Genomic DNA, 12,102 nt, shown 5'->3' with positions numbered 1-12,102 from the left:
GGATTTAAGAGTCCTGTGGACGGTTTTACTTTACTTCCCCTAGTTGAGTATGCATATAGAGACACTGTCAATCAGTAAGTAGCACTGCCCACTGGACTCCCAACAAGTACATCAATATTCTCAGATTTTTAAATATGGTGCCAGCAGAATAGACTGCTTTTTCAATGTGAAGGGTTCCCTTTAGGATTGCGTCTCTTGGACAGCCCTCATGGCTCTAAAAACATGGCTACTTACATAATGATGTATGCAAATTAGTTTTCATGACTCTGATCTAGTGGCCAGCTATGTCATCCATGGTTATAAGATCAGAACCCTGCAACACACCTCCTAGCATGACTGATTAGTCTTCTTGGCACAATGTCATGCCACAAAAATGTTGTCGCACTAGGACTACAAATCAAAAGAGGAGCTGGGATATTGGCAGTTAGGAGGCATTTCACAGGGCTCTTTTTTGGAGGCCATGGATGACTGACTTGAAAAATCCTGTCCTGCGAATATTTAACATCAGTGGAAAGTGTTGTACTACTGCAAGACGCTCTATACTATTAACTATTAATAGTTGGCAGCTGTTACATTTGTAGAGGTCAGTGTAAATACTTCTGTCTGTAGAGACTTGAGTACAAATGTTTAACAGCAGTGACTGAATACGGTTGAGTCTCCATATATTAATTGTATCAGGCTAGCTAGTTAAAGCCTAAGCCAACACATTTTATGCACCAATCCAGCATTAATAACAAATTAAAAATGATGCATACAGCAAATGTTGCATATTGCAAATGATGCATACAGCAAATGTTGTATATTGCAAATGATGCATACGGCACTTTCTGTTCTGGCTCTAGAACCATCTTAGCGCAAAACCTTGTGTACCTTATGTCTGTTAATAAATTTCATAAAAAATTATGCAATCAGTTCTATTTCTGGAATCAGTTTACTTCCTACTACGCCCAAGCAAAAGATAAATATGCAACTGTCTAAATGGAAACTAGGCCTTACTCTTTTGATTCATCAGTCATTTTCGTAGAGTGTTCATACTAAATAATTGCTAATCATTGTTCTAAAGGCCGCTTTACACGCTACGACATCGCTAAAGCGATCTCGTTGGGGTCACGGAATTTGTGACACACATCCGACCGTGTTAGCGATGTCGTTGCGTGTGACACCTATGAGTGATTTTGAATCGTCGCAAGAACGTTCAAAATCGGTAATCGGTGACATTCCCCCAATTCCCAATTATCGTTGCTGCTGCAGGTATGATGTTGTTTGTCGTTCCTGCGGCAGCACACATCGCTATGTGTGACACCGCAGGAGCGAGGAAGCTAACCTTACCTGCGGCTGCCGGCAATGAGGAAGGAAGGAGGTGGGTGGGATGTTACGTCTCGCTCATCTCCACCCCTCCGTTTCTATTGGGCAGCCGCTTAGTGACATTACTATAACGCCGAACGAACCACCCCCTTAGAAAGGAGGCGGTTCGCCGGTCACAGCGACGTTGCTAGGCAGGTAAGTAGTGTGATGGGTCCGCGCGATTTTGTGCGCCACGGGCAGCGATTTGCCCGTGACGCACAAACGATGGGGGCGGGTACGCACGCTAGCGATATCGGTAGCGAGATCACAGCGTGTAAAGCGGCTTTAAGATGTCAGTGGAAATAAGTATATTGATCATCAGACCTGAACGTTTTTTTTCTGTCTAAGGACTAGGTCTTTCCCCACCTTTCTAACTTTCAGTCGTCTCATTGAGATTACTACTCTAAAGGCGCCTAAGACCTCTTAGAAATTCTTTTGATGTTGGTTTTCATCTTATGTTGGATTTTTGATTATTAAATCTTCTTACTAAATCCAGCAGCAGTTAATATGTAATAGCAACTTTCAGGAAAAGATGAAATTACTTTTCAGGTGCAGCGCAAGGTGAGCACTTTATGGACTTAATGTTGGATGACACAACTATGTCATGTTCTGTTGTAATTCTGAAAGAGATCCTCCAAAATGTCAATGTTCATTATTTGTATATTTGTATATACAAGTTATGTATATATTGTGACCACCCCATAATCCTGTAAAAAAATTGCATTCTGAAAGCCACTTCATATGCCGTATCTTAAAGGGTTATTCCCATCTCTATGTGATATTCACAAGATATGCCACCTACCTTAAAGGGAATCTGTCAGAAGGTTTTTCTATGTAATTTAAGAGCAGTATGATGTGGGGTAGAGACCTTGATTCCAGAAATGTGTCACTTATTGGGCTGTAATAAAATAAGTGTTTATTAGCATGATATTGTCACCACAGGACTAGGTGCCAACTCGTCCAACCCCACACCCACCACTGATTTGCAGCTTTCTGTCAGTATACAGTGTACACAGAAAGCTGCCAATCAGTGGTGTGGGCGGGGTTATACACAGCTCAGCAATCCAAGTTTTGCTAGATATGCAGCTGAGAAAGCTCATTCTATAACAACTGTTTTACCCAGTAAACTAAGTGATATATCACTAGAATCAGAGAATCAGGGTCTATGCCCCTACATCATGCTGGGGTCAGACTACATAGGAAAAACCTGCTGACAGATTCTCTTAAAGGATGGAGCCATTAGGTATAAAGAGTATGTTGTCCAAGAATTATTCAGAACACCGGCGAAAGGAATTGCAGAGATACAAATGAGAGAGTGGAATAGGTGACCTCGGGAGGTAGTGAGGGCAGTCAGAGAGTGGAACAGGCGACCTCGGGAGGTGGTGAGCTCTCCATCTATGGAAATCTTCTAGCGGAAGCTGGATATATAGCTGGGATGATTTAGGAAAGCCTGCACTCCCAGGGGGTTGGACCCATTGACCCTTGAGGTCCCTTTCAACTCTACTATTCTGTGATTAATTCCAGGTGGAGTAAGATAGGGGATCCTCATCTGTCAGACATTTGTAGGATATCCTGTAGATGTTTCATAAATGTCCATATCTCTTTAAAGAGGTCTCTGGCAATGATCAATAATTCTTCATTTGCAGTGTTTCTTATAGCACCTGTAGCTTACCTATCTTTTTGCTACTCATATGTTGGCCAAGAACATGTTATGGTCATACCACTAAACTAGCCATGTTTTGGTCACCAAATTTCTAACCACATCCCTAGACGAGTCAGTGACAATGACCCTAGACTGTATTCAGTGACAAGGTCCAATTCATAGGAACATGATGTAGGTAGCACATTTATTCGGGTTATCACATGCTGTTTTCGATGTAATTAGGCAGTCATAAGAGCTCATGACTCACGTTAGCAAGAATTACATGATTCCTATTTGACAGTGTAAAGGGGTCAAGTATTTAATGACATAACATTTTGTCCATACGTTTTCCATTCAAGTGTGTTACATGAGTGTCATTATTCCCCTCCTACACCCAGTAAAAGAACACATTCAATAGTGCTTACCTAGTCATGATCATAATGCATTCATTATATATGTGCTACTTAAGGGATCCTTTCACTTGATTTATACTGCCCAAACCACGGGCAGGATGAATCAGAGCTCGGCTGTACAATTGCAACCAGGTATATTTTTCTCTAAAATGTTCCAGTTGATCAACTAATGATTTGTACCATGTCACCTTTTCTTAAAGCTATATTCTGGACAAAAAAAAAAACATTTATGACCTAGTCACCAGATTATTATTATTATTATTATTATTATAGCCCCATTTATTCCATAGCGCTTTACATGTGAAAAGGAGTACACATAATAGGGACAGGTACAATAATCATAAACAATACAAGGCACAGACTGGTACAGGAGGAGAGAGGACCCTGCCTGCGATGGCTCACAGTCTACAGGGGATAGGTGAGGATACAGTAGGTGAGGGTGGAGATGGTTGTGTGGCGCTATGGAGGACTTAGGGTTACTGCAGGTTGTAGGCTTGTTGGAAGAGGTGGGTCTTCAGGTTCCTTTTGAAGCTTTTCAAGGTAGGGGAGTCTGATATGTTGTGGCAGAGAGTTCCAGAGTATGGGGGTGGCACGGGAGAAATCTTGTATGCGATTGTGGGAAGCGGAGATAAGAGGGGAGTAGAGAAGGAGATCTTGTGAGGATCTGAGGTTACGTGCATGTAAGTAGTGGAAGACTAGGTCACAGATGTATGGAGGAGACATATTGTGGATGACATTTTATGTCATGGTTAGGGTTTTGAACTGGAGTCATTAGGCAATGGGAAGCCAGTAAAGGGATTGGCAGAGAGGTAAGGTCATGGAGTAGGGGGAGGACAGGTAGAATAGTTGGTCAGCAGAATTTAGAATTGATTGTAGCGGTGCAAGAGTGTTAGAAGGGAGGCGAAAGAGTAAGAGATTGCAGTAGTACAGGCGAAAGATAATAAGGGCATGCACTATTGTTTTTAGCTTCATGGGAAAGGAATGTTCAAATCTGGGAAATATTTTTGAGTTAGAGGCGGCAGGAGGTGAAGAAGGTTTGGATGTGTGCCTTGAAGGAGAGCTCAGAATCGAGAGTCACCCCCAGGCAGCGAGCACATGGGACTGAGGAGAGTGAGCAGCCAGATGCGTGATAAATGTTAGATGAGGGTCTGACTGTTAGAACACCCACTTTTTGCTAGAATGATGAACCCCAGGTACCCACCTCTGTCACATGACCATAGCATGGACAGCATATGCATGACTACTCCAGCTATATGAAGGTGATTAAAGCAGCCAAGCGCAGTAGGGGCTGACGTCTTACAATAAGTGTAGGTCCCAGTGCCAATTTAACATTTATCAATTGGTATAGGATACATGGAATAGTCCTTAAAAAAAAACAAACAAATAGTTATTAACCAATTTTTGAAATATTAATTGGTTCTAAACAGATTTCAATCATATCACTTTTGGCGGTTGCTCTTGGGTATGATCAACAAGCTGCTATTAAGTGTCTAAGGAACTTGAGAGCACTGAGATCTCTACGTGCTTTATCAAGATTTGAAGGCATGAGGGTAAGACTAAAGGGCACGTTACACGCTACGATATATCTAACGATATGTCGTCGGGGACACGTCGTAAGTGATGCACATCCGGCAGCATTTGACATATCGTAGCGTGTGACAACTACGAGCGATTGTGATCGAGCAAAAATACTCACCTTATCGTTGCTCGTTGACATGTCACTCATTTTCTAAAAATCAAACGTCCTTCTGTGCGCCGGTTGTTCATCGTTCCCGGGGCAGCACACCTCGCTCTTTGTGACACCCCGGGAACGATGAACTGCATCTTACCTGCATCCCGCCGGCAATGCAGAAGGAAGGAGGTGGGCAGGATGTTATGTCCCGCTCATCTCCGCCCCTCTGCTACTATTGGCCGGGTGCTGTGTGACATTGCTGTGACGCCGAACGTCCCTCCCCCTTCAGGAAGGGGATGTTCGCGAGGTCGTTTGGAAGGTAAGTACGTGTGACGGGGGATTACAACTTTGTGCGACACGGGCAACAAATTGCCCATGCCGCACAAACGATGGGGCGGGTGCGATCGCAAATGCGATCGACACGTGTAAAGCGGGCTTAAGACCTACGTTGTCGTACAGCACAGCTTCACTCTGCTTCTTTGTTATAGTTGCTTTTTTTTATTCCCAGGATTCTTTCTTGTTCGTCAAAATCAACTGTAGATTTTGATAATACCGAGAGCGGGTAAGACATTGAGGGTGTGCTCTACAGGTATCTGTCATCCGGTGAAACATCATGTGCTTGGCTCTAACCCCATTTCACTTTGCAGGTTGACCATCTGGTGACATCCAACAAAACCGCTCTTCTTCTGGAAAAACCAAAGGATAAGTCATGTTTTATGTCATAATGTGGTGCAGAAATTAGAATTGTTGCTTTTTGTTTTTATATAGGTTTCTCTTATTAGCTTAATAGCTAATGCCTTGGGATATTCAGAACTAGGGGCTATTAAGTCTTTAAGGACCTTAAGGGCGTTGAGACCACTAAGAGCCCTTTCACGGTTTGAAGGGATGAGGGTAAGATGAACAAGGACTTTTATTGCATGTGTAGATACATGCATGTGGTATGTTATAAGGAATGAACCTGCAGCTTTGAACTATTGCATTACATATCATTGCAGCCAGAGAAAAAAAATTAACCTTTTATTCTTATATTCAATTACACTTTTTTTAACAATGATAAACAGACATTGACGCTCCTGGCTTATAATTCATAATTAAAACTTGGCTACAAAGGCTTATGTACTGCTGATAGTCCAGGGCATCTACAAGAAAAAAAACATGAGTAAAACCAATAGTCAAGTACTCCAAAGTATCCAAAAAAGTTACCAATAGTGTTTATGGCCTATTTGCAAAGATAAAGTTGTGTAGATTTATTTATAAACTGATATTTAATTCTGTCTAAAGCCTCAAGCCGCCACTTCTAGACGCTTTAATAGCATATTGCAAGGTGTAGCAAGCTGCAAAGGCATTTCATGAAAGCTATGGAACTGTAATGGCATCTCATGAGGATCAGACGCGGGTAGAAAGTGATCAAATGTAAATAATCAAACTGACCCCGTATGGCTGTCACATCACTGTTATATGTAAACTGTACACAAATCAGGCTATTCTAGCTTCTTTCATCCCTATGGGGTTAGGTAAGGTCAAACTCAGATGACCATAGTTTTGGAGTTTATCTGAATTCCATTGTGAACTAGGAGTTCACAGATGGCACACGGATCCAGAGATGTCGACTGCACAATTGATGTGAACTATTTTCTACTTGGAGAATATACTTGTATAGAAAAAAAGGAATCAAACCATGCACCATCGGACTCTGTTCCACAGACAAGGGTAGGATGCCTTAAAGGGAACCTGTAAAGTAAAAAAACGGTATTAAATATGGGGTTAATTTGCTGGTTAATAGTGTTATAAAACTGACTGGCCACTGCACTGAAATCTGGCTACCAGGAGAAAATTAACTTTTTTCCTCCCAGCAGCCTACGGCTTTCAGTCATAGAGGTATGGTCGGAGCACAGTCACCGTTCAGTACATAGTGAGTGGCAGCTGTAACCGCACCCCAGCACTGACTGACAGCCTCTATGACTGAAAGTCGGAGGCTGTCAGGAGGAATAAAGTTAATTTCTTCCCAGTAGCCAGACTTTTAGTGCAGTTTTAGAAACCCGTTTACATGCAGATTAACCCCATATCGCCAAGTTAATAGCATCTTTTTACATGATTGGTGGTTCCCTTTAAACTGTTCCAAATGACATACATGAGTGTATTGCAGATAGACACACAGATATGCACAGAGAGAGGAAACGTATGCTTTATCTAGGTATCATATGATCTAAGAAAAATGAGTTAAAACACAAATATGTACATAAAAATTAAAAAAAAGAACAAATAAGACAAAAAAAAATACTAAAATGCAGCACAGTGGTCGAGTGGTTCACTTTGTTGCTTTACATCATTGGTGTTTACTTCCGATCGATGCTAATATTTGCATTTAGTTTGTGCATTCTCCTCAATCTTTGTGTGTGTTTTTTCCTACACTGCAAAAAAAACATTCTGAATTTAGGACTTAGGTTGTGAGCTCCATTATAGACTGTGAGCGATGGCAATTTATGTACCGTATTGTAGAGTATGTTAGTGCCAATTAAATGTATAGAATAGTAAATCCCCCTGTATGGGTGTATTTACAAGTGAATCTTGAGACATATGAGGAAGAATATAAATATCCTGTCCACCACCATTGACTTGAGAACGGCGGCAGCTATAGGCATAGAAGTGGTGTCTAGGTATAGTAAACTATCCATGTGCTACTCAATGAAACCACCTATAGCGCCACCTGGTGGAAAACAGCGGAGTTAGCATTTTTATCTCGAAAACGGAACGAGATAGAGAAAAAAAGTGAATTACAAAGTTGTAAGGCATCATCAGTTCAATACGAATCGACACCTTGCATACAGAAATGCTATGATTAGAACGTGTAAAACTCACAAGGCTGCGGACATGAAGCGATACCTCATCGAGACCTTCCTACAAGTCATTGGGTATGGTGGCTGTGTAGAGTGGCCTCCACGCTCACCTGACCTGACCCCATTGGACTTCTTTCTATGAGGTCACATCATACAGCAGGTGTATGGGATCCCTCCACCAACATTGCAGGACCTACGACGACGTATTACAGATGCTTGTGCAAATATGTCACCTACCATATTGCACAATGTGCAGCAAGATACAGTATGCTGTCCAGAGTCCAGATGTGCATTGCAGCTGACGGTGGCCACTTTGAGCATCAAAGTTAAGTGAGCGCCATATTCGTGACCAGCATTCAATGTTTTGGGGGGGGGTCATGGGTTTCATATTACAGCATTTCTGTATGCAAGGTGTTGATTCATATTGAATTGATGATGCCCTACAATTTTTTAATTCACTTTTTTTCTCTATCTCATTCCGTTTTCGAGATAAAAATTTTAACTCCGTTGTTTTCCATCAGGTGGCGCTATAGGTGGTTTCATTGTGTAGTGCATGGCTACTTTACTATACCTAGACACCACTTCTATGCCTATAGCTGCCACCGTTCTCAAGTTAATGGCGGTGGACAGGATATGGGTGGACACACTGTATACGTAGGTAGTTTTGTTCTACCCAGCCCTAACCCAAACGGAAAAAGTCTAAAAGTTGTCAGAAGAGAATACCCAAGTTGTCTATGAAAGTCATGTTGTGGCATAATCAGTAACTAATGAAAATAGTGAAAATAGGAATCCACAGATGCAGCCAATGTTGTTATTATAAGACATATTCTGCATTAATAAATCTATTCCCCATCATTATCTGGGGAACAATATTCTTCATCCAAATCAGTTTTAATAATATTGGCTTAATCTGTTTGGGAGTTGCTGCCATATAATACATTGTTCTCCTCACTGTAGGAAAACCTGGAAAAAACGTTGCAGATAGTCTTTTGTTTTTACTGTTTTAACATGCTAGTCTAATATTATTTTCTGAAGCTTGTGCTACAATGACTCACTTGGTTTCACATTTTTAGGATTACTTCTAACTGCAGTATACATTTTAACATGCAGTAGTAATTATACGTTCTCAAATATAAATTTAAAGAAATCTTAAAAGCATAATTTTGCATTTGTCAAGAAACGGTGACCCATTTCTTGTGTTTGGCTGTGTATTGTATTCCAGGTTTGCTTATTTACTAAGTTGGAAATGAATCAGTCACAGCTTATTTACAAATTTGGCTCTTTTTCTGGAAAAAAAAAAATAGATCCTGAGGAAGTCATTAGGCTGAGGCCACATGGGGATTACTGCTCACACTCGCAGCACAGCAAGAGTTGAGTGTCATGCGAGTGTCATGCGACTGTGGTCCAATCGTGCGATCAGACCACAGTTGCGGGAGGCAGGCCGGCACTGAAGAGGGGAGGGCCAGCTCTGCGGAGGAGAGGGAGGGATTTATCTCCCTCTCTCCTCCATTGCCAGCTAAATCGAAAATCGCACTGCTCTCGCATTATACCGGTGTAACGCGAGAGCAATGCAATGTTTCTCTCGCCCCGTAGACTTGAATGGGTGCGAGTGTAACAGGATTGCATTCCCCCTGCAGCATGCTACAACTGTTTTCTCGGTCCGATTAGGGCTGAGAAAACAATCGCTCATGGGAGCTGCCCCATAGAGTAATATTAGTCCGAGTGGAATATGATTTTTTATCGCATTCCACTTGCTCTGATTACTCGCCGTGTGTGCTGCTCTTAAAGGTGGATTCTAAAGTTGAGCGAGTACCTAACTATTCGTACTCGCTATACTCATAACGAGTAATGTGTAGTACTCGCATATTCATTCCGAATAGCGTGTGCAATGCAAGTCAATGGGGAAAAACTGGCAAAGTAATGAGTAACCCGAATGGCTTACTATTCATGTGAGTAGTGAATAGTGCGGAATTCGGGTTACTTGTTACATTGCAAGTATTCCCCATTGACTTGCATTACACACGCTATTCGGAATGAATACGCGAGTAGTAGACAGTACTCATTATGAGGATAGGGAGTACAAATAGTTAGATACTCGCTCAACTCTAGAGGAATCCAGTTACAAAATATATACACAGGACCAGTCAAGGGGCACGAGAGATGGGTTTGACCTAGCTCAAAGCCATCGCCCATGACCCCTAACTGCTCCTGTATACATGCCAAACTACCTATTTAACCATTTCCTGGCCTCCATCTTACAAACCTCTGTCATGTACGGGTCTACTCTAGCTATGCCCATTGTGGCCCTATCTTTTCTTCTAATCAGGAATTGGTGACTTGGTCAACATAACATATTGCCCCGATGACTCGGGGTAATGTTTTTCCACTAATAGAACTATATCACAACACACATAGTTATCTACAACCATTTATGTAATTATAATGGAATTGAGATTTCCTTAACAATCGGTCGGAGCACAGACCGATAAAGCATGGACTGGCCACATCTCTCCTGATCAGAGCGTTATAGCTTCATGTATTTCCATGAGGTGGTCACGTTCATGTTGGGGTAATGGCGCCCAGTCCATGAATTGCTGTCCAAGATCAGACCAAAATCTATGGACATCTGAATGAGCCCTAATAAGCACTTTTCCAATGCCAGGTTCCCCAGACCCAGTGCTTGGGTCATATTATTATTACCCATACAAGTATTAGCTTTATCATGTCGAAATCTAATGTTTTAGTAAGTAATTACAATTCATATACAAGTCTCTGGAAAACTAATATAGAGAATAAACTTTGCAAATATGATGCATGATATATTCAAGAATGACAAGAATGGCATAAACAAGCAGATAAGATGCGAGGAGGCTTTATTTTTAGATATTCAATACAAAGATTATTGCTTCAATGACTATGATTGATTGGTGGTGAAAGGTTAGTTCTTAAAATACCTCCAGTCATTCAATAGTCTGATTATATCTGTATAATAAATGTCGTATAATGATCTAGAACGACTTTGTTGTACATTTCTCAATACTGTTGACAGTCATTTACCATCTTTTGATATCTCCAATGGGTCCTTCCATTTTTCGACAGAATTTCGGGTCGTAGTGTTTAGATTTTACACTTTTCATCAAGCAGTACATCTGTATTGATAGGAGAACCCTGTCTTAAGCAAGGACAACATTTCTTTCTATTCCTGGCTTCATTATGAGCCACAGAAATATTCTTCAACAGAAAAGTATTAGCTAAAGTAGCTGTTCATTAAAATTCAGACATCCAGCTCCATGGAAACTAAGCCGCGGTACGGCTCATATGACTTATTTTTCTACTTGACGGTTCAGAAAATAAGTTTGTTTTTCCTACAGCAACATCATTTAAACAGTCTCGAAAATTCCAGGAACTTCATTGATAGAGTAATACGATTTGGTTGTCTGATAGTTTATGCCCAACATTTGCCGTTAAGGGAACGCTGGGACAATACCAGACATATTAGATTGGTGACCAGCTGACCTTTGCGTGTTAAGCTAACATCAAGCTAATATTTATGGCCATAATTGCATAGTACTAGGTATGATCATAAATAGGGCTCTTTTCCATCTGCGATTAAATATTTTCTGTGATACTTGCCCAGAAAGTGGGGTGAATGTCATGCGTATGCTCTGCATTTTTTTCTCACCTAGCATTCGTCTGACATGCGAGTGCTATGCGAGTGCCGTACGAGTGGTATCCGATTCTGTAGATTTTTCATACCATTATCCATATGACATGCGTATGCCATCCGTATTGCGATATTTTTCTCGCTCCCATAGGGTTGCATAGGGGTGCGAGAGCTGAGTCTCACTGACAATCGCAGCATGCTGCAATTTCACTATGAGTGCGATTCGTGTGCAGAAAAAACGCCCAGGATGGCATGGTCACATAGGTTAACACTGGTGCGAGTGCAATCCGATTTAGCATCGGATCGCACTCGCACCTGAAAATCGCAGATGGAAAAGCGCCCTTAAAGCTAAGCCAGTCTCTTTCTCTGTCAAAAGGGATCAATAGTATAGAGGGTTGATTAGTGGTTATTCTGCGTTGCCGGTCAATGATGATGCTGTGCGTTATTCAAAAAAGGTGGTTTATTGATTCAACGCGTTTCGCAGCTGCCTTACTTGTTCATCAGGAAAAAAGAAAAACCATATTGTTGAT

The 12,102-nt window shown here is 41.4% G+C and overlaps 1 protein-coding gene across 3 annotated transcripts in view; it reads left to right on the top strand.

The window, feature by feature from the left end:
• LOC142245037 (sodium channel protein type 2 subunit alpha-like) overlaps positions 1-12,102 on the top strand; it is a 322,264-nt gene that overhangs the window by 272,703 nt on the left and 37,459 nt on the right. For all 3 annotated transcript variants that reach the window (XM_075317284.1, XM_075317285.1, XM_075317286.1), the window contains one exon: positions 5,840-5,962. In XM_075317284.1, coding sequence (XP_075173399.1) covers positions 5,840-5,962 — 123 coding nt within the window. The remainder of the gene's footprint in view (positions 1-5,839; positions 5,963-12,102) is intronic.

Source organism: Anomaloglossus baeobatrachus, chromosome 7 (genome assembly GCF_048569485.1).
Source record: "Anomaloglossus baeobatrachus isolate aAnoBae1 chromosome 7, aAnoBae1.hap1, whole genome shotgun sequence".
Classification (NCBI taxonomy): Eukaryota; Metazoa; Chordata; class Amphibia; order Anura; family Aromobatidae; genus Anomaloglossus; species Anomaloglossus baeobatrachus.
The sequence above is the reverse complement of the archived record's forward strand: the minus strand, read 5'-3'. Positions and strand labels throughout refer to the sequence as shown.